At 38.6% G+C, this 23,726-nt stretch overlaps 1 protein-coding gene across 1 annotated transcript in view; it reads left to right on the top strand.

Moving 5' to 3' along the window:
• The window catches only part of mad1l1 (mitotic arrest deficient 1 like 1), a 59,707-nt gene that overhangs the window by 13,380 nt on the left and 22,601 nt on the right, over window positions 1-23,726 (top strand). The window contains exons 11-16 of the mRNA XM_042213960.1: window positions 2-146; window positions 4,302-4,442; window positions 5,294-5,350; window positions 7,405-7,496; window positions 7,693-7,783; window positions 19,089-19,314. Coding sequence (XP_042069894.1) covers window positions 2-146; window positions 4,302-4,442; window positions 5,294-5,350; window positions 7,405-7,496; window positions 7,693-7,783; window positions 19,089-19,314 — 752 coding nt within the window. The remainder of the gene's footprint in view (window position 1; window positions 147-4,301; window positions 4,443-5,293; window positions 5,351-7,404; window positions 7,497-7,692; window positions 7,784-19,088; window positions 19,315-23,726) is intronic.

Here is a 23,726-nt window from a genome sequence, read left to right on the forward strand (position 1 = left end):
GTGTGAGGAGTGTGGAGCGTTCACAGTCTGAGCTTCGTGCAGAGCTGACCCAGCAGCACAGCAAGACTCTGGAGGAGCAAAAGAAGAGAGAGGCACAGGACGCTCTTGTCCGTCGACTGCAGAAGCGGGTGCTGCTGTTAACCAAGGTACCTGGCGATCAGCCACGCACTCTCAAACACAGAGAAGTATTCATGCCTTCAAACATGACCTTTCAAACATCGCCCAATGCGGTAATTTGACTCTAAACACTCAGTGAACACAGTAGCCAGGTAGACTTGCAAGGCCAGCATTGAATTCTTAATCTCGCCTTTACGCCTCTGTCCTGCTAATTGGCCACCGGGTGTCACATGACTCCTCCATCTGTCTGTCTTGCTCCCCCCCCCTTGCTCTGCAGTTCTTGAGAAGACCTCCCTGTAATATTGATTTCTTGATGTGTGTAATTCCCGACGTTATCATGCTTAGTCTCTCACCACACAAATCACACACATGCACACACCACCACCATAACTAGGCAGGATTAAAGGGGTGCTAACATTATAGCTCGGTGAAAGAATTTTTTTGCATCAAGTTTTCACAAAAGCGAAATAAGTAATTGTTATTTCCCAGCCAGTCACAGCCTATTTAGAAAAAAAAATCCATTATAGTTGGTGTTAAGTTCTGAGCTTTTAAACGTGAACTGTTTAAGCTGTTTATTTATTCAGGCGCAGTCGCAGAACAATTTGTTTTCAACAATGCAAATATGCCGAACACTCGAATTACCTTAATGATTGTAGTGAAGTATATTAATGACGTGACTTCAACCATATCTCCAACTGCCCAAGTTTATTTTTATTCATAATTTTTTCTTTATTATGTTTTTTTTTTAAATAATTTTTCTATGGCTTGTAATGTAGCCAGCAACCACTGATGTTATTCAGTTTCCTTCTTTCTTTCTCCTTTTTTTAAGCTTAATTTTAAGGTTTAAGGCATTTTATATACTTTAATGACAAACAACTGAAAATGCCTTTTTTACTCAAATGGTTTTTAGTTTTTGAACTTTACTGAAAATTGAAAGGATCTTTTTGCTCACCTACAATTAGGGTATGCGTCATATAGCCTGAAGTCTGCATTGCAAAAACAATGTGAATGGTCTTTCATTTATGTATTCAATACTTTTAAAATGAAAAATAATAGCTCATTGAGTTTTGATTCAGGGAAGAATACAAGCTATCTGAGGAATATGAAGAATATCTGAGCAGTTGTTTTTAAGTTTTTATAAAGGGAAAAAAAAGATTAATCAGAGCATGTTTATCCACTTTTGAACTTTCCTCCAGGTGTCTTAGATGGATTTGAAATGTCACCCTGCCCAACTAAGAAATAAAATTCAAGAGAAGCAGCAGGTCCTCCTATTTGTGTATGTGGAACCAACAAAGTGACTGACAAAATAACTAAATTGTTATTCGGTTTTGATTGTCGTCAGTAGTTTGTATATTGATCAGCTAACCAGTTCATCAAGTAAATGTTTGACCTTTGAAGAATTCTTTGGAGAAGAGAAGAGAACTAGTTAATTAACTAATTGCCCCACAAACCCTTGAGGTTCTTCTACTCTTTACTATGAAATGCAACATTTTGTCTTTGCCACAAGGCGGCATCTCCTTTAAGCCACCATTGGTCTGGTTACTTCTTTTACCTTCACATACTTTAGTGGGACAGACTCCGTGACCCATTAGAGGCATGGCCAGAGCTTCACGCACTGGATAAAACAGTTGACACAAAAGCAATTTCAAAAAAAAAAAAAAAAAGATGATGAAAACAGTAATGATAGTTTTATCATTCTGTCCACCCATTCCCTGTTTGTTTGTGTGTTTTTAAATTGAGAGTTTTTATCAGAGAAGAGGTGACAGATTTTGATTAAGATTGAGTGAATTTCTTGGCACATTAATGGAGAGTAAACAGCCAAAGGGCCTGCTGGTTAGTACTGGGAGTGAACACATGCACACTGACCTCTAAACGTACTCATGTGTGCCTTTTTTGTATTTACTTCTGTTCATTCTGTCTTCCTATTTATCTTCTTTTCTCCTCTAAAGAGAATCTTGTAGGATGTATGAAGTCAATGGTTGTGTGTCAATGCTTAGCAAACTAAACTGCTGTAATGCATTTGACGGACTCATTTCTTAGCAGACTATCTTGATTTTGATCTGACTGGTTAGTTTTGCCATGGTTTGTTTGCAGGTAGTAACCAGTATGCTATTGTACAAGGATTATTATTGCTGCCCACTGTTGGGATTTGGGCAAAATTTGGGGTTAGGGTTATGGTCACAGACGAGGATTAAGATGCGTCCACACGCACGTCACTTTGAAGCTGGTTCCCTAGGTGACCCTCTAATGTGTTACGTAGCAGGTCATATGCCAATCAACGGTATCCTTCACTCTTATTTGTAGTTGCTTCAGCCGCCGTCTGGAAGTTGAGAAACGTTTTTCTTCCACCTCATTCTCTTCCTCTTCTTCTCAACTGGACTGGAGTCAGTCACATCCATAAACACTCATTTATTCTCGATATTGTCACAGTGCTCATTGTCAGCAGATTTGACATGCGACCCTCTTGTCTCTGGACAGCTGACAACAAGTCAGCTAATCAACAGCTGGTTATAAGCTAGCATTATGCCAGCTAATCTTCGGCTAAAAAAATCACACTTTCCTTCTGGTAAACAGTTTGATTACATTACACAGTGTACTTTAAAACTTATGACATTTATTGCCGTGTTACATTAGCAGCTTTCAAGTGATGAAATGTTTTACACAAGTGTAAAGTCAGTTTGACTGGGTCAAAGCATCTCCATAATGGCTGGTCTTATGGGATGTTCCTGGTATGAAGTGGCCCACACAAAGGTCACAGAGTTCAGGATTCTGTCTCTGCCTTTTAATATGTAATTTCTGCTGCAGTGTCAGTGGCCACTCTAGAACAGATTTCATGTATTTGCACCTCCTGATTCACAGAGTCAGCCATTAGTGACTTCTCACAGAAATTTTGCTACGTAATGTTTGGTTCTTAACTTGATTATCATAAAATGCCACCTGCTTTGCTTTATGGTGCACAGTGTACACTGACAGAGTCAGGAGGGGAGGAGTTGCATCATATGAACAGTGCTGACTGACAGTTCACTTCTAAGATAGCAAAGTGAACTGACAGCTGACCTCAGAGCATTGTGCTTTTCCTTTCTCTCACAAGTATTCTTGACTGGAGTGGTTACAGGTCTCACAAAAATGTAGACGATGATTACCAATTATTATGAAGTGTTATTTAGATTAGCTTGTGTATTAAATTACTATAAATTAACAACGTTAACCTTTTGTCTTCTCTAAACTATGGGACAGTCAATAGTCTTTTACAATTTATATTATATATTATATTATTGTATCTATATATTATACCGTTATAATTTTGAACATTTAATACCTGTTTTTGAGTGATTTCATTTATATCTAATCCTATTATTATTGCCTTTTTGATCCTCTATACAATGATCGTGCATTTATTAGGTTCCATTCACACACCACAACAGGCCATTGCAGTTTATTTTCTCTTTGCTTATGATTTCAATTTCTTATATGAACAGTAAATGTAAAAATCTCTTTTCATATGGATTTTTTTTTTTTTGGGACTCCATGAGATTCCTGTGACAGTATGTGAAATATAAAATGAACCACTCAGACATGAAGCACACAGACCGACAACTTTGATAGCTATTTGGAAACTGTATGTCAGTCCTGTTGACGCTTTAAAAGAAATATTTTTCCTGTTGAAGAGAAGCAGGTATGCCTCTGACTCCATTACAGAGGACAAAACTTTTACTATTCAGCACATTAAAGATGAGATGATGAGGAAGCATAATATAGGCAACACGTGCTCTTTATTCATTCTGGTATTCTTTGTCTACAAAGGCATTTTTCTTTGATTTGATTCTTTCAGTTTTAGAAATACAGATGAGCATGGGCACACGCAAGCTTCTCTTATCACAGCTTGGATAAGAAAGCTGTAGCTGCCTCATACTGTGTTACTGACTTATGCATGCGTTTGATGGTCACCTGAACACAGCAAACAAAAAGAAACATAGTGACAATTAGAGAAACAAAGTAAGAAAGATGCTTTCTTACTTTGTTTTTTCATGCAGACACAGATAGACATTTACTATGTGATGCCACAAAATGTTAAAATTCCCACAACTTTTTCTTTTACTTTATTGGATACGGTGAAATTTGTTTATTAATCAGCAGATTTACCGTGTTATAGTGCTGTTAATATGTAACGTTTTATGTTGCAGGAGCGGGATGGAATGCGTGCCATATTAGAGTCCTATGACAGCGAGCTGGCACCTACTGAGTACTCTCCTCAACTGAGCAAACGCCTCAGGGAGGCCGAGGACATACTGCAGAAGACACAGAGCCATAATGCAGAGATGGAGGTGTGTCTGCAGGCGTGCATAAATATACTTTTTTTTTTTGTCTTCTGCTCTTTGTTTTGTTTTTCAAAGTTGAATTTGAAAGTACTGACTTCCACTAAGCTGCCGACCAGATTATTATGCATGTAGCTGTTTGACACATGACTCGTAGCTGAGGGCACAGTAATTGCATGCTGCTTAGCTTCAGCTGCTTGTTGTTTACATCCTCAATACTGTTGTTTAGCGGACAGACTGAAACACATCTACAGTGAAAATGGATAATACTGGACTTACGTTGCAGAGATTTTCACCCTTTTCTTTTAATTCCCTCAGTTTGACAGAATTGCCATGTTTAAGTGCAGAACCCCAGTTTGATTCTCTCCAGTTTTGCCCTTTTAAAGTTACTGCATTATGCTGTTTACACTGTGACTCACTTTTGAAAGAGATGGGCGAAATACCTTGAATTTCTCTACAAATCTTTTATTTTAATAATCAGCCAACAATCACTGTGAATTTGGCAGTTGCTGTGCTGAAACGGGAATCAGCACTAACCTAGCACCCCCTGCACTCGTAGTGTCAGAGCTTGGCTAATCTAACATGAAGGTTAATACAATGCAGCTTGATCTGTAAGAAAATGGAACAAACACAAAAGCCTCCACAACACACTGCCTTAGGACACTACAATACAAAATAATAACCCATGAAAGACCTAATATTTTGGTTGATAGCAACTCATTTCTCAACAGGGATGTTATTTTGAAGTACTAACTGGCTTCTTTCCTTTGTTTTTTGGAGGGCTATTACTGCATATCAGTAGGCTAGGGTCATTTTTCTTTTTGCTTCTGCATTACATTTCTTTTGTCCTGTTAATTCAGGCTCAGCTGACCAAAGCGCAGGAGGAGACAGGGACACTAAAACTGCAGCTACAAACAGTAAGTGAACCTGCAATCCCGTTTTTTTGGGTTGTTTTTTTTTTTTTGTTGTTGTTGTTGCAACATGCCGTTTCTATAAAAGGCACAGGCATTTTTCACCAGTCAAGTAATTAGCAGCGAAAGTATAAGCAGTATCAACCAGTTTGGAGACATGGATCCAAGAGCACAATCAGTCTATTTTTGCAAAAAGCGTTTGAGATGTAGCTAGCTAATTTCACATATAGCAGTTACAAAAAGATGATAAGAGCATAACCAGCATCTATGATTGTGCCATGTACACTATGTGAAATTAAAGGAAAGTAGTATGTGTGTGCACCTTTGGGTGGCCACCAGTATCATGTGCCCACTGTCCTGGAGGCTCCAGGTTAATAATTGATATAATTAGAACAAGAGGGAAGGCAGACTTCAGTAGCAGGAGGTGGGAATCATGCATCTTTATGTACAATCTGTTGAAGTTACCTAGACAACATGCATATATAACTCCATTTAATTAATTAAAGGACTTTGTGACTCTGTTCCAGTCCGTTGCAGTGAAGAGACAGCTGAGCGTCAGTGTGTAGCCATCGATTTACTGGTTGATTTACCTTTCTGCCGTCACTGAATACCCCAAGATTTGGGCAGTGACTGAAAGAATAAAATCTCAGATACAGTGGCTGCAAAAGTATTCGGCCCCCTTGAACTTTTCCACAATTTGTCACATTACAGCCACAAACATGAATCAATTTTATTGGAATTCCACGTGAAAGACCAATACAAAGTGGTGCACACGTGAGAAGTGGAACGAAAATCATACATGATTCCAAACATTTTTTACAAATAAATAACTGCAAAGTGGGGTGTGTGAAAAGTTCAAGGGGGCCGAATACTTTTGCAAGCCACTGTACAAGTGGAAATGAGCTTCATCCAAAGGTTTTCTGGGATCCCACTTAAAGGTGAGGTCAGGGGCTCAGTCATTCAGTAGAGGCTCACAATAGTCTGTCTATACATCCTGACTAAGACTCCTCCTGGATACTTCTTAGTTGAGGTGTTTCAGGCATGTCCTACCAGGAGGACACCCAGGGGCACACTGGAGAGATACTGTCTTATGTCTGGCTTGCCTCACTGTGCCCCTGGAAGAGCTGGAGGAGATGGCTGGGGAGAGAGAGAAATCCTGTTATCTTTGTTTAGACTCTGGTTCAAACAGCCCAGATTCATGTAAGTGGTAGAAAATTGATGAATATAACCACCCAACCAGCTAAATATAAGAATAAAATGAAATATGGATGAAAAAGAATCTATGCATCTATCTATACATAGTAATCTTTTAATGACAGTGTAAAAAAAATGAAAACGGATGTAAACTTTAGCACATGTTCTTTTTTCAGTCCTGAGTGTGTCAGTACATTTAACAGGTTTATCTGTCAATCTTGGCATGTACATTTTTATCAATTGAAGATTTTAGAAATGACAGAAAACTCTTACAGACAGAAGTATTCTGCTTTTAAATATAGTCCCGGATAACGTAGCGAGTTGGCAGGTGTGACCTGAAACCTTGAAACGCACCCTCTTTACTCATTCTATGATCTTCCTTCTTTTCTTGGCTCCTTGTTGCCGAGGTGACATCAACATAGCCATAGCAATGAGTATTGACGCGTGAAATCTACCTGTCTGGTATAGCAGTAATTACTTATCTGTCTTGGGAAGACTGGAAGTGGGGATGCACCGAGAGACGGGCAGATGCTGTCAGAGAAGGAGGAAAATTGGTGTGCAAATGGAAATGAGGGATAATTTTACAGACGAGAGCAAGATCAGAGGGGAAAAAAACAACTATGAGACAGATGGAATAGAAACGAGTAAGAGGTAAAAAGATCAGGACGTTGTGAAACAGAAAATAAGTTAGTGGGCTAATGGTGTGTAAAGGATATATCTGTTTGTCTTGATGTCTGTGTCAAAAAGATAGCAGCCCACTATAATACAGTCTTCAGGATTTATCTGCAGGCAGAAGGTTTCTGCCAGGCACACGGCCAAAGGTGGTCTGATGATAGTACACCAGGATCATTTTCTTTGTGTCCCAGGCGGAGCTGGAGCTGGAGTCTTTAAAGAAGCAGCAGGCCTCTGCTACTGACAGCAACTCTTTACTGACCAAAGAAGAGGTCACCATTCTCAGGTGGGTTGACCTCAACTTGTTGCAATGAAAAAATCATGACTATACATATAAAGGATTAAATCACTAATGCCTCACATGCATGCCTGAGCAGAGCTATACGCCTAAGATTAACCTGTTCACTCTGTGACATACATGGTCACATCTTTGCATGTTAGGCGTTATTAAACAGTGTATGTGCATGCATCTTTTTTCTCAGACAGAAAATTGAAGATTTAGAGAGAGAGCGGCAACGTTTGGAGGAGCAGAATAACATTCTGGAGATGAGACTGGAGAGGCACAACCTACAGGTAGGCGCTTTAAGTTCCCTCCAACTGTTTTCTGTGATGGATTTACTCGTCTGGCACAAAGGAACCAATTTAATAACCCCAAGGGCAGCAGACGAGCCCGCATGACACTACAGATTGATTCACACAAACGTTTCACATATCTGACAGTTTTTCAAACATAATTGGACCCAGGTGTGACTTGAGCAGCATCCAATGGAAAAATCTCACAACCTGTGGCTGATTTGAAATCCTTCCTTTGTTGGTGGAAAGGATTACAATACACAGAGCATTTCGTGGACCTCCCTAGTGTTATCTGCGAATGACACTGGCTAAAATTAAATTGGTAGACAACATTTGTGAAACATAAACACAGACACACACATTTGACTGTGTGCATCTAATCCAGCTGCTTTCATCTTCCAAAGTTATTTAAGTCTTTTCCTGTTTTTTTCTTTTAAAATGGTGTGTGTGTGTGTGTGTGTGTGTGTGCGCGCGTGCGTGCGCGTGTGTGTGTGCGTGCGCGTGTGCGTTTCATCTCAGTCAGCTTCTCTAACTCCCCTGACTCATACTGTGCCAAACTAAGCCAACAGGGCACTTTAATGAAACGTGTGTGGGCAAGCGTGTTGGTTCCATTTAGCAGTGGGTTGAATGAAATCCATGTTTTTTCAAGCATGACCACCACCTTTAAGGCAATTGAGGTGTGTGTGTGTGTGTGTGTGTGTGTGTGGGTGGGTTTCAAGGTTACACAGTCAATGGATCAGGTCAGTTCTTAGGAGCTAATTTTTATGACTCTTTCATGGTCTAATGCACACCAAGAGACCTCTACATCAGACTGACTGAGGAGATGAGTGACTGAATGGAGAACTATTTGAAAGAAGAAGTGAATAGCTGAATAAGGATGAGTTAACAGAATTGATTGCTCAAATAAACTGACATTGCATTTTTTTTATTAGTATTATATCAACTTCCATATAAGATTTTCGTAGCCAGTCCCATTATTAGTGCCTTTATATTTAAATCGTACTGAAATACACAGGTGTCGATCGCTTGGATGACCAGTGCAGTGAGATTGCTTTTGAGCAATTTAGCTATAAAACTAGTGGTTGTACCTTTAAAATCTTGAAACCAGCATAGTGATCATTGAACACCTAAAATTAACTCTGAACAGATCAGTAGAAGTGAATGAATGTAATTTTTTATCTTACAGTTAGTTAAAAACTAAGCAACAACTTTTTAAACTAGGAATCACAGGACAGTGTATGAGCAGATATAATCCTTCTAAAAACGCCATACAAAGAGATTCTGATTTTAGAAGTGCTATCGACGGAGTTATTATAGTCACCATCCTTCTCACTGTCACCAAGTGCTTGCTCATAGGAGGTTGTTTGAATGTTGGGGTTTTCTGTGTATTATTGTAGGGTCTCTCTACCATATTTATGTACTTATTTTTTTAAAACATGTATTTTTTTCTTTATTTTGATAATCAAGATTAAATGATACTGGGTTATTTCAGTCAGGATTGAGATCAGAGTCATTTAACATAGTTACTTATTCAATTTAGAAACATGATGCAAACTGGAGAAGAAAAAAACAAGAAACATGTTCTTCTAGAGTTAAATAAATGGGAAAGAAAATCAGGTGGAAGTGTTTGACACAGTGTTGTGTGGTTGGCAGTTGGGCTCAGACTACAGGGTGTTTTTGACTGTGAAGTCAGTGTTGCTAGGCAAACACTCCAAGCTGCACACAGATCAGACAAGAGGCCCTAGCGACAGAGGACTTGCACAAACTGGAAGACTTGCATTCAAACATCAGGGAGCGTGATGGAGTGTTGCATCCAGTTAAAGCTTTATATTACACCAAGAATACAGAAGCATCGATGAGAGTTGATAAATATTGGTCAGTATCAATGCTGATATTGATAGATGCCTATTACAAAGGCAAATTGAATCAAATTCTGTCCTCTCTGGACACAGCAGAGACTTTAAATGACACATACATCCAGCCCATTTTCATTAAACCTAAAGTTAAAGTGTAACACTTAAAAACACTTCTGTTTTCTCTCTTTAGACATGCTGATTGATGGACTTAAAGAAAAGTACAGAAGGGTGTGCATGTACTTGCACAAGTGCTGGTTAAATGCTCAACAGCAATCTAAAGTGGGACAGATTTTTATAATAAAAACATTGATTTCATGCATTTATGAGAGCACAAGCTAAAAAACGTTTGATTGATCAGTTACTTGTTGTTTACTTGTTAGCATCAATTTGCAGGATCATCACCCAATGGCACAGGTGTAATTGGCCCTCAAAATCCAGTTTTTGCAAGGACTGTAGTACATTCCATATCATTTAGGTTTTAATAACTTTTTCAGTATAACGGCCAAGATTCGCCATTTGCTAATGCTGGTATTTATAATGGTCGATAAATGAAAATTCAAACAGTTAACGAGATAGGAGAAACACTTTTCAGCGAATGTCGGGAGTGTTGATGTTGCATAGAAACTTAAAGAAGTCCAGTCGATTTTTTTTTTTCTTTCTTCCCCCTACTAAGATTACCATGACCTGGATGACTGAGAAGCTACACAGACTTGATGCTGCATAGTTTGTCCACCAGAGGGCACTCTGCAGCATCTTTGGTGGCAGAGAGCAGAGTCAGGCAGAACTTACATAATTGTTTAAACAACAGAGAACAAATGTTATAGAAATCTGTTTGTTTTGTGTGCCTGAAAAAAGGAAAAATTGCTGATATCACATTGTATTTATTTATTTATTTTTCGGCACATTTTCAACAAACTCGAGCACCTTGTGTTCTGTAGGGACACATACATACTTGGCAATGAGGGTGGATGTTATAGCCTCTGAATTAAACCATAATATTTCAAGAATATTTGCAATAATGACATCTATGACAATATAGCTAAAAGTCCCGAGCAACATTTTATCAGTGATTGCAGCTTGCAGGCAGCAGCATTTATTAGTGCAAACAAAATGAAGGGTATTTTCCATCCTTCTTTTCCAATGAGCTGCTGTCACTGATGACAGACTACATACTTCAAAGTGTGAATCTATTGTCACGAGATGCCAGGAGCAGCAGCATTATTGTACAATAGCAGTGACACAGTATTGTATCCAGTGACACAGCATCAGTCAAATGTAGGCACAGAAGTAGCCAAGGTAATGTTTTCTCTGAAAACGAAGTAAAAGTGTAACAGAACTGCATAACACGGCTTAACCTTGTAACTTTTTGGGAGCTGCACCATATTGTTACAGAATTAACTTTAAATTAGAAAATAATTGCTAGCTGGGATGTTGCATTTTGGGATGAGCTTTTTAATTAGTTGTTTAAAGCCCTTCTTTTCCACAGTTTGGACTGTCATCATATCATTGACTAAACAAAGTAAAATGCATTAGTAACCTCCACCCACTGTTTGCTGTTTCTGTCATATGGAGTGCAACTAGCAAATGCTTCAGCGATGGTTAGTTGAGTCATTTGTTTACATTTGGATCACCCATCCCCAGGTGCTAATATCTCTTTCTGGTGTGCAATCACAGCCTGGTTGTACTTGACGTGCATTTTGACTTAAGTAAAATGTGTTGTTTATACCTTTTAGCAAAAGCAGTTTGTTTTTTTGTTTGTTTTTGTGCATATTTTGCAAGTATTGTGCTTTGGCGGAGGTTGCTTAAGTATAGTGCTGTGTGACGGTTTTCAGGTACCCTTAATTCTTTTCATATTTTGCTTGGAAAAATGGGAAATGGGTGCAGTGATTAATTTGCAATTAATTTGCTTTATCAAAACCTGACAGTACTTTTCTGCATTCAGGTCAGTTCTTGTGTAATTTGGCTGACGTCAGCCTTCTGTGGTTGCTGGTCTTGCTAACTAATGATTTCTCTCACTGATAAAAGAGCCACCTTTAAGAGAACACACTGGGAGAATAAGAACTGCTATGCTTTCATCTCTTTTTTTTTTTTGAACTGCATTCATTATTAATGACGGCAAAAATATAAACTGATTACGTTATGTGCACCAGTTTTCCCCCCAAACATGCTGGATCGTTCATAACAGTGACTGTAGAGGCTGTATGATTTTTAGATGACCATCTGATTTGGAAATGGAGAGGGGCAAAACATAAACTTGTTTGCTATTTTATATTTCAGTATAGATTTAAAAAGAATGTGCTGGTTGTTATTTCATTGACTTTCTTAAGCCTTATTTTAGTAACAGTAGTAGCTCTGAAATGTTCTAACAAAACCATCTCCAAGAACCTTCAGCGTTCAGTGCAGTTTTATTTTTAGCATTGTTTTTCCAGAGAAGCTCTGAGAATCCATGAAGGACTGTTTCACCCTGTGTGTTCTGTCTCATGTCGAGTTGGCCCTTTTGTGGTTTCAGGTCTTTATTCTTAATGGGGAAAAATGATGTTTATTACCATGTAATTTTAATTTAGTTAATGACAACAACAAAAAGATCTGTGGTCTGTAATATGAATCTGTTCCTTAGTTTCCCTCACTTGTTTGTCCGCTAATATTTGTTCATCTCTCTCTTTTTGTTTTTTTTCTTTTCTTTTCTTTAATTGATACATCACAGATCATGGCAGTCGTAATGGTAGATTTGAAGGGTTGTACTTTATGCTTTGCTCTCATGCTAGTGTCTAAACAGGAATAATTGTTGCTATTGCATGAGGTTGCATCAACATAGTCTCTGTGTTGTGCATATGCTTACATCTGCGAGTGTAGTTGTGCAATACACAGCCACAGAAACATGTTTAGTTGTATTGTGTTGTTTTGATTTATTTATTTATTGTTTTTTGGTGTGTGTATGTGGGGGGGAGTTGGTTTATTGAGGTGCTTCATTAACAATGCCTTTTTATTTATTAATTTAAACTGAATATAGGGTCTTACAGTGATGTTTTGACAGATGGACAGGAAATCTATTTAGAAATGCCTTTGGCCCATTTATAAGACTTTCACAACTAATTTTCTTGATATTCTTCCTGAATTTACTAAAACAGTTTAAGCTTTGCTGTTACAAACCCTACTAAAGGTCACATTGATGATATAAGCACCAATAACCTGGTGCTAAAAAAAGGTTCTGGCACCAGATTATTCCCACATATAACATCAGTCTTGCCTACACTTTCATCTCATAAAAAGTTGTTTTTGGGTACAAACCTCAGCTTGGATCTGTTCTCTGTTGCATTTCCCTGTTTTCCCTAAGCCCAGATGGGTTTCATCCAACTACTTCAGCTTCTTCCCATAGTCCAAAGACATTGTTGAGATTCTGATTCTTTACTGGACATTGATGTGATATAAATAGTATTTAGGATAACCATACATTCTAACAGTCTTTTAAGTGTGTTCTTATAGTCTAAAGTGCTTTGAGTGGTCACTAAGATGAGAAAAGTGCTACATAAATGAATTATAGCCATTTCCTGTTATAAATAACTTAAACAGATTTGATCAAGAAATTCAAGAAAAGCCATCAATGTTCAGTTTTTTAAGTAACAAAATAAATAAGAGCTGGAAGACACGAGTGGTCATGCAAAGACTTGGTTTATACATGTGGCAGAAGAGAAGATGACATTGTGCATTCTAGTTATTCCTGACAGCATCATTTCTACTGATCTGTCTACATGTGGGAGGTTTGATACTAAGGAGGAGCCCGTAAAACTTGGTCTTCCATGTGACATGGTACTGCTCTGCAGACCTTCATGCTTTGTAGGCAAGGCCCTCATCTCCTCTTGCTCATCCATGAATCCCTAAGGCCTGGGTCCCTATGGCATTGCCTGACAGTCATTCCTATATTAATATTACATAGAAAACTGCTGTGGGCCTGTGCACAGACCTGGTGGTTTTTTTTTAGACCTGCTCAAATCCAGCTGAAGATATAGATGTGAAGGTGCTCTCAATGATACACACTTAATATATTATGACACAGAAACCAAGGAATCTGAATCAGTATAAAATATGGATGTAGGGCCCTGATGGGGAGAGAGGATATGCCTTAAACCTGTGCTATTTTGCATCCAAGATGGGGCGGTGTAAACGCTCATCTTGGGGCTTCAGAACAGGACTTTAAAAAACAATGGGTGATGTCACAGTATTTACTTTCATATTCTACACTGTCGGTGGTTATCTCATGGACACCTGTGGTTCTTGGAGCCCTTGATCTGCAGCTTCCTGGCTCTTCAGAACGACGTAGAATCTGCTGTTTGTTCTTTTCATGTGTCTAACCGTAACTTAGATAGGATTTTATCAAAGAATACCAGATTGTCCAAGCCTTACGCTGGTAAGCCCATTACCAGTCAAAACATTCTTAGCGGAGACTGTGACTTTACTTCTCCTAACTCTGTCTTGAGCTTTCAGGCTCCACTTCATGTCTGCTTAACAACAGGGAGCCAATTTCAAGTCACTATCAGGACATCTGTGCTGCAGATAGCTCGTCATCCACAAATTTCACCCATTCAGGACTAACCATTGGAGTGGAACCTCCACAAAGATACAGCCCTAGTTCCCTCATTGCCTTTGAGACAGGGATATAGTACCTATTCAGCAACTGCTCTGAGTTTCTCATAGCCTGCCTGTGTCACAGGAGGCCACACTAGGGTTTCTGCTTGCTGTGTTTGTTTGCCAGTTGACATCACACAGTTGTTCCATAGAAGCAGCAAGTCTCTTTTGTTTATTCTCAAGTTACGTGCTTGTGCACTTTGTTTTACTTAAAACCAAAGCTGTCCACATGTTAGGCATAGGTCAGTGCCGTGTTAATGAAATTCAGTTTGTGGTGGCCCATGTGACTGAATGGTAAATGGTAAATGGCCTGCATTTGTATAGCGCTTTTCTAGTCCATAGGACCCCAAAGCGCTTTACACTACATTCAGTCATTCACCCATTCACACACCCATTCACACACACATTCACACACTGGCGATAGCAAGCTACATTGTAGCCACAGCTGCCCTGGGGCGCACTGACAGAGGCGAGGCTGCCGGACACTGGCGCCACATGGGCCGGTAAGCTGTTGGTTGACCGTTCAGTCTACTTTCCTTCCCTCATGTGTGGTCAAAAGCTCTTGGTAGTGACTGGAAAAATGAGAATGCTGACGTGTCTGAGTTGAGTCATTACTCGCACCGTGAAAGAGGCTGGTTGAGGTAGTTTTGGCATATGACCTGGAGTTCAGGGCATCTCACACTGGGCACACACACTCTAAAGAGATCTCTTGAGAGCTTCTTGGAAGTGGTTAGAGATCTCTGCTTAGACTCCTGCCCCCAGGAGGCAGGGAGGGAGGGATGGATGGAGTTTTGAGATGTCAGCTATCAGACAAAGTGACTTGCATCTTTTAATAGGGATTGTCCCAACAGTGGTCACTGAAGAATTAAAGAGGCAAACATGGGACACACAAGTTACCAATTCTTGTCAAATCTCCAAACTATCCTGGGTGGGTAGTAGTCGTGTGTACTGGTGCTTGTCCATTGGCAAGCAGATGTGAGAGTGGATGGTACCAGGCAGCTTCTAGGTGTGAATGGTGGGTAATGAGTATTAATATTTTCCTCTCACTAAAATCACACTAAAATAAAAGTAAAAAGAATAGAAATGGATAAGTGAAAACTGTTCCCTTTTTGTTCAAAAAATGTTAAAATTGTTTCAAATAAAGTCTTGTTCCACTCTTGGCGGATGGGGTGAGTGTACATCACAGTTCAATTTGATCTGGTCCTTAAAATGCATCTGATCTTCTGGACAGATTTTTTTTTTTAAAGGACTGAGCCTTTAGCCTGCCAATATCTAGACAGCAGCTTCAATCTGTTTTCTGATAATGTCACTCAGTGGAAGAAGCCCGCCTCGCCAGCATCTCTGCTGTCTTTCCATTCAACCTCACTTTATCGGTTCGTGTGGTTTAAGGTTGATGGTACCCTCCACTCTCAGATTCATGCACACTCATCATTAATGTGTCACCTGTTCCATCAGTGACTCATGTGTCCCCTGTGGTTGGTGCTGTGTTGAGTATATAAGTGGATGTTTCAGCGCAATTTGTTCTGCATCTGTTAAAGAACAGAGACTGTTCTTTGGACTTCAACCTCCCCCCAAAACTCGTGTTCTTGTCTTGTTCTCTTATTCATTCTTTCTTCCTCATACATTTGATCTTGCTCCGATGCTCCCTCTCTCCCTGCCTTTTGCTCTTTTTTTTATTTTTTATTTTTTTTAACAGACTGCACTCTGGTATTAGATGTGTTGTTATTGTTGTTCTATGAATAAGAGATATGTAGCCTCGAGCACTTAGAATGGCATTCCACCTTGCTGCACTGTAAATTATGTGTGGAAGAACAGGCTCTATAATATGCATGTAAATACGTCTACACACACACACACACCAACTTACAAAATCTGAAGAACTGTAATATTAAGAAGCTCGCTTTGAAAACTCAGACAATTTGGCTGTTTTCTGTTTTTGCAGCAATAAACGTGTTTATAATTTTTAATGAAATGGTGCACCTTTTTTCCTACTGAATGCAGACATGGATGCAGAATAAAGTGTAATATTACATTTGCTCATTTTGGAGATGATTGTCCTTTTTTTGTGTGTGTGTGTGTGTGTGTTTTTAGATCAGTGGATCACACTTATTCACTGTATTACTTTTGTTATGAAATGTGAAAATGGCAAATAGATTCAGACAAGCAAATGGATGCCTTTTTAAAGTCTTTTCCATTTTTTTTTTCCTTTCAGTTCAATATAGGAGGAGAGTCAACCCAATTAAAAATAATTATGCCATTTGGCTTGCTTTGAAAGCAATGTGCTTGAAAGGCAAAGAGAAGTAACTTTGCTTTTGTTTAGTTTAGTTTAGTTTGTTTTTATTCTGTTGAGCAGTAAATTAAAACGTTGCCCTTCAGCTCAGTCCAGACATCCTGAAAGTGAAATATGAATCCACAGCAAAATCTTTCTAATTTAATTTAGCTTGACCTAAATTTTTAAAGACGAAGATTTTTAATTTATTTATTTTTTTGCTTTTTGACAGCATGTAGCTTTTGACTGCGTTTTTCGAACTCTAATCTACATATCGTTAGCTTCATAGCATAAGTGCCTAAGTCATTTTTTGGTCAAATTGAGATTTTTGCCTAACTTTACTCCCCTACCACTGCTGCATCATCCTGTCCGTCTGAAACACAAAACACAAAAAAATGACTTAGGCACTTATGCTATGAAGCTAACGATATCTGTCTCTTCCTTCCATTTTCTCTCTCTGGTTATCATAAGACATATACAGATGCAGCTTTAAATAAACTCTCTGTAAACAGATGTAGAACTTCAAAAGACTGAAGTTGAAGAAAATGAAAGGGCAATTTGTTTGGCTGTGACTGTGTGTGTGCTGTGGAAAAATACTTGATGTTAAGTACACACATCTACTGTTACTCAGTTCGAGAAATGTAATCGTTTCTTATAAAGTACATGAAAGAGTTATTTATGAGCTTTTCTGTACGCTTCATCCACTCTGGTCTTTCTCGACGCTGAAGGCAGTGGTACCCGGACACCGTTTGGTTTTTTACCATGTTCTTTTATTTGTCCTTCACCGTTTCTCTTCCTCATATACTCTTTCTTCTTTTCTGTCTTTTACTCTGTAGTTTATTTGGCAACCGTCGCTTGGAGGCATATAGAATCTAATTTAGCCTGTAATCAAGAGCTCAGATAGGGGTGTGTACATGTTGTGAGCGTTCCTGTTTGAGTGTGTCTCTCCTTATATTGGCATTAAGCGACTTTTATTTAGCCAGACCTTGCAGAGTGAGAAGAAAACACTGGGAAAGAATACTTTCTCTTTAATGTGTCTGTTTGATATAACTGAAAACATTCTTTCCTCATAGGGAAAGCTCACGTGAACGTCAAGAGCTTTCGATCACACTGTCGAGTATTTTTTTTATGCTAACCTCTTCTCCCAATCTGTAATGTGAGATCAGTTGTAACCATTTCTCTCCATGTATAGCAACTGAAATTGGTTATAAAAGGTTTGCAGGGTTTTTCTTGCATATGTTGGTCTCACACCAAAGGAACGTGTTTTGGGGTGTTTCCGCGTGTTAGAACATGTGTGAACGTTATAATTACAATGAGTGTAAAACTGTAATGACCTGATCTGACATCCCAAGATGAGAGCAGAGTACAAGTCTTTTAATTAATGTAGTTTTCAAATGATCAGTATTTAAAAGTACGATAGGATCATTATTGTACATTAAATATTTCGGACTTTTCGTCTTCTCTTTTGTTTGGCCTGGTTATATTTTGTATTCTCTCTCTCTCTCTCTCTCTTTTTTTTTTTTTGCCTGTCCCATTTGGTTCTTTAGCCGTCAGAATTGTTGTCTGAAGACCAACAAGGATACCCAACGGATTTACTTTGCCAAATGGATCATCACGGCCTTGCCGTATTGGTCCATTTGATCGACCTTTGTTGTTATTATTTATTTTATTTTATCTTCAGTTGTTACAGACGGGACAGACATGACTGAGGGATAGAAAAGGGAGAAAGAAAGATGAAGGAAAAGAAAAACAGAAGGGAAGAGGGACAGTGAGGAAGGGCACTTAAAAAGAGAAAGAAGAGAAAAAAATCTCCTGGATCACCTGTTGAGAGAAAGAGAAGAGAAAACAAGCAAAAAAACAGAGCAACATACTAAACACAACACCGTCACGTTAATATTGAATGTTGTTGTGCAGCACGCAGGACCGACAGCGCACAATGTATTCTGTATTCTCACAATGTATATTTTGTATTCTCTCCATTTATTTTAATTTCTTATTGTTATTTACTTGTTGCTGTCAGTATTTTTGTTATCACAAAGAAGTTAATGATAGAAATCATTGATATTGTGGCTCAGCTAAATTAAGTCAATATTTGGTGTGGTAACTCTTTGGCATTAATAGAGCTATTGCTGCCAGTTTTCGTTTATCAAAGCTACAAAGCTGATCATGACTGGAAGGACACCGGGTTCCTTAAAGGCAGTCATTTTTAAGGAATCAGATTTTTCATGGGTGCTGCTGCCTGCTCATCTAGGGCACTCATCGAACAGAGAAGAGACTCAGGCAGGGGAATGCAACTTTCCACTCTTTGGTCATTACACTGCTGCATTTGTCACAAGGCATTCTTATTTTTCAGGGAAAAAGCGCTCTGTAAAAGAATATGAAAAGTCACTAAATCTGACAGAGTTGTTGAGTTGGCAACAGCGAGGTGAACTGAAGCGTGCTGATCACTGCTGTGAGTGAGGAATGTGAGGCGCCCTGGATGCTAAGATGAGATGGTGCATAAAAAATGTTCTGCTCTATAACTGATGGCTGTTTGATCTATGTCTCTGTGTCTCAGGGAGACTACGATCCAGTCAAAACCCGTGTTCTCCACCTCAAAGTGAACCCCACCGCCATTGCCAAACAAGAGCGCCAGCAGGAAGTGGAGGCTCTCCGACAAGAAGTGACACGGCTCAGGGATCTTGTACGCTCTTTGCAGAGTGGAGGTGCTGTGGGGCATTCCCAGGATGACACGCACAACCCCAGCTTCAGCCTTAGTTTGGCTCCTTCAAAGGAAGTGTTGGGTAAGATGACACAGAAGTGTGACATCAGAATAAGAGTGAGCTATAATGTCATTCAACAGCAAACAGGGCTTAAAAAGTAATAGGTAATGTCTAGAAGTCAAAGGCAGCCAGTATACCATCATTAAGAGTGGAATAATATGATTGATGGCTGTTAAAAGACAATTACAGTAATCTGAGAGGAAATAAGAGCATGACTGATAGTATGGGTGTCACTAGAAGTCAGTATTATTCATATCCTCACAATATTCCTTAGGTGGTAGGAGGAGGACTGGGTGACCTTGTTTATATATTTTAAGGTGAAATTGCAGATCCAGGTTTCGGATAGCTGATGTTAGATGAATGGATAAGGGGCCAAGGGAGGGTTTGATCCATGGATGAAGCTTTTCTGATCCGATGACTAGATTTTCTCTTTTTAATTATATTGTTATATAATGTTATAGTTAACATTAGAGGGGAAGTGGATATTTAGACAACATAAAAAGTACAGATTTTAAAGGTTGTTAAAGGTCCTCTTTACATGTAGACTGATCCAAAAAATATGAAATGGCAAAAAAAGAGAAAAGCCATACCCAACAGTTGCTTTCTAAAGGAACATGTTGCTCTTGGGAACTGCTTCATTGATATTTTGGCTCAGAAAGTCTCTGTCCTCTTAAGTGTCTATATGACAGACTGTTAGAGGGAGGACGTGCAGTTATGACAGGGTTAAATATGCATTTGGAGCTCAGGACAGTTCACTGGTAAAAGTCTGTTGGCCAATTTGTGCACAGCGCTCTGTGCTCGCTCTGTCTGTCTGCTGCTCGCTCACGGTCTCAATTTTCTTGGCACTTCTTTTTTCCAATTCCCAGCCTTCTTATTTTTTTCTCATCTTTCACTCTTGTCTTTTCTGTCATCTTCTCCTGTTCCTGACATGTTCGCTTCTCTGGCTTTTAATTTCTTATGATATGAAAATTGAGTTTGTAACAAGTAAGTTCAGTTTAAACTCTGTATAGATAAAGCAGACCTAGTGTGTGATATCTGTCCTTATTGCAAGACCTGGGTCAGTGCAATAGAAAGTCTACAAACTTATCAGAGATCAACAGAAACGTTTTAATGTCTATAAAATTATTTAATGACATTTTACCCCATGTAGTGTTACCCTGCTGTCAGTAGTAGTTTAACTTGGCTATAGGCTTTGTGTGTTCAGTTAAGAAATTACCTAAGCAACATTACAGGAACAATACTTCATGTAGCAATTAGCAGCAGGTAGAAAATGTTTTCCATTTTTAATTACATTTAATTAGTAAAATTTACTGTCCAGTTTTATACACCAGCGGTTATTAGTTCTGCCCTGGGTGTTGATGATGAGTTTCCACATTTTTGCATTTTTCACACATTAATACTGGACAATTGTGATGACAAAATTTAAAAGTAAGTTTAGAATTAGGAAAAAATCAGGGCTTTAACTTTTTACTCTTGCTGTTACAAATTATTATTATTTCATTAAATACAGCTGGGAAATGAACTTTAATGATGATAATAATAAATAAGCATCATCTTTTTTATAAGTTGTCTTGAGCAGTAGTTCTAGGTCTTTATAGGTCTTTCAAAGTTTTTCTTTGGACTTTGGATGCTTTTTCATTCATTTTCAGTCCAGTCCTCGTACAATTTCAGATGAATGTTTTTTTAGTTTGTTTCTTTTTGGTTTCTTAAGCCACTTAACACTAACTGTGAATCATTAAAGCATTAAACAGGCACCTAACTCGAGGGGTAAGTCAGATAACTTTGCAAAGAAGCAGTTATTAGCAGCCTGTACCCATTTGTACCCATTTCTTAATGAAAATCTATAACCTCCGCACACTGTCTCACTTAGCTCCATCAGGTACCTTTATCAAGTCAGTCAGACTGAAACATTGTGATTTAATAAGTGTCGTAGTGGTTATCGAGACAGTATGCACGAGTTGCATTTTAATTGTTGTGGAACCTTTCTCTTGGTTCATGTGTGCAGAGATTTTTTAAAATTTTATTTCAAATCTATGAAAACTTTAAATATTACAGTTTGAGAGGTGTAAAATATAGTTTTTTATGATTCTCAAAAATTATTAGCTGAAAACTTATCTCAGCAAAAAACAAGTGGAGGCCAGAAGAAGTGGCAGGCATAAAAGTATCATTATCTGAAAGCCACGTCTTTAGAAAGGGTAGTTAATGGGTAGTAAAGCCTGACATATGGCAAATTATACAAGTGGGCAACTGGACAACTTTTCAGCATGATGATGATCCTGAATAGAAAAACACACAGTGGAACACTATCAGTCATGGATGGGCCTCCGCAGAGGCCAGACCTCTACATTATTGAAGCAGTGTGGGATCATCCTGACAGAGAACAGTCCTTCAAGAAGCCTGGGGAAATGTTCCTGAAGACTACTTAAAGAAATGAAAAGAAAGCTTGACTAAGAGAGTTCAGGCTGTGTTGAAGAGTAAGAATAAAAATGGTCGTACTAAATATTGATTATGCATGTTTGCACTTTTCAGTAAATCGCTGCTCCTATTTCCCATTTCCCTTATATAATGATGTGAGGGGTGGCTCAAGACGTTTGCAGATGTTTTGGGACACTACAGTTTAGTTTAGTTTTTGTTTGTTTTTTCTTCTGATACGAGTGCAAATTTTAGCAGTATTTTAGACTGAAAATGAGAGAAGAAAATATATAAATAAGACGCTCCCTATGCAGCTGGCAGCTTTTGAGCCATTATGTACACAGACCTGTAGACACCAATCAAGACTGAAATACAGAAGTCACCAAAACTGTAAAAGTTTGTGTGAAAAGTATTCTAACTAATACTCGGATTTAGTAACTCAACACGTACGTTGACACATTTGTGTGCCCACTTGTACGTGTTTGTCTTTGCGATTGCACAGATAACGACATGTCCACATTCCTGTGTGTCCACTTGTCTGCACGGAGAAGGAAATGTATTGGTTGCTGCAGCCTGAGAATTCCCAACCATTTTCAGGGCATTTTGATGGCTGTCATAAAGTGACAGTTTTGTCACATTTCTGAAGTCTTGAAACAGTATTTAACCGCGGTGACTGACACTTGAGAGGAGCCCAGTCACCCAGGAGACAGACAGGCACGTAGACACTCACTGGCAGGCTCAGTCCCAGACTCTTAAGTTTATACTTTCTAGTCGTTCACTTGTTTAATAATGACAGATAAAAATGTAATCGGCCAAGCTATACGCTATGAAGAGGAGAATGATGAGTAGAAATAATTATCAGTCGCAGCAGGGTTAGAAGTTATGGGAATTAAAAACTCCCTGACTGCTCTTGAAACGACGCATTATGGTGTAAGAGAATAGAGAGTTTTGACTGACTGATGCTGACTGTAGAGAGAGAGGAAAAAAGTGAAAAGGACTGGTTGTTAAGTAAGGTATAACCCTGAACAATGTAGGTTCACATTTGAGCAGCAGAAATGCTTTTAACCTTTAAAAAAATCAGTAGCAAACACCAAGCTTTTCAGAGGCGTTAGGTAAGCATTTTCTTTGCCTGGTTACATCATTTCCCTCCATGTGTTTTTGTTTTTTTGGTTAATAGTCTTTACGGTGCTCCTGCCTGCACTCCTTTTTTTCTTTTTCTTTTTTCTTTTTTTTCTTTTTACATTTTCTCAGATTTGCATACACCACAGTGTTGAGAAGATTGGCACAAATATCTATAAAAAGTAAATATTTGCCTCTTTGTGGTTGTTCCTTTCCCAGCTCTCCTTTTACCACTTGTGTACTTACAAAATGTTCATGGCTCCACATTTGCATCTATATCCTTTTAACTTTCTCTTCTGTGGTGATCACATTGTAAATAATTACCTCCACAACGACTCATTTTTTCCTCAGACAAACTAATTTCTCTGACTTCTCAAATCAAGTCTCCAAATTAAAGTAATTATCCCAAATTGATTTTCAACAAATTAAAGTCAAGCCCCATTCTGTTTCTCCCCTTCATGATTATCTCTGCTCCCGGCTAGGAGATGCAGCTGACTGCTTCAGACGCCACCGTGCTCTGCTTTATAGTAGTATGTAGTGAGCAGAGGGATTGCTGTGGGGTAGAGATTGATATCATTCACAACTTTTTGATGCTGGTATCTAGGGGTGTCACGATATTTAGTAGTTGGTACCAGTAACCAACTACCAGTAACAGTAGATGAGTACATGATTCTCTACACCCAGTTTATGTTGCTAAACATAAACACCATAAACTCTTTTTTTTTTTTTTTTTTTTTTTTTTGAAAAAGTCACCAAACTTTTCTAGTTACTCCTTCAGTACAAAGCTTGTTCTTTTTAGTAAAACGTAGAAAGAAAATGATCTAGCTTGCATTTTTAGTTTATAGATGTTTACAGTATTATGCACCAAATTCTTTTTTTTTTTTTTTTTTTTTGTTTATTTT

This window comes from Haplochromis burtoni, unplaced genomic scaffold (assembly GCF_018398535.1).
Source record: "Haplochromis burtoni strain Fernald_Lab_line unplaced genomic scaffold, NCSU_Asbu1 Contig_504, whole genome shotgun sequence".
Classification (NCBI taxonomy): domain Eukaryota; kingdom Metazoa; phylum Chordata; class Actinopteri; order Cichliformes; family Cichlidae; genus Haplochromis; species Haplochromis burtoni.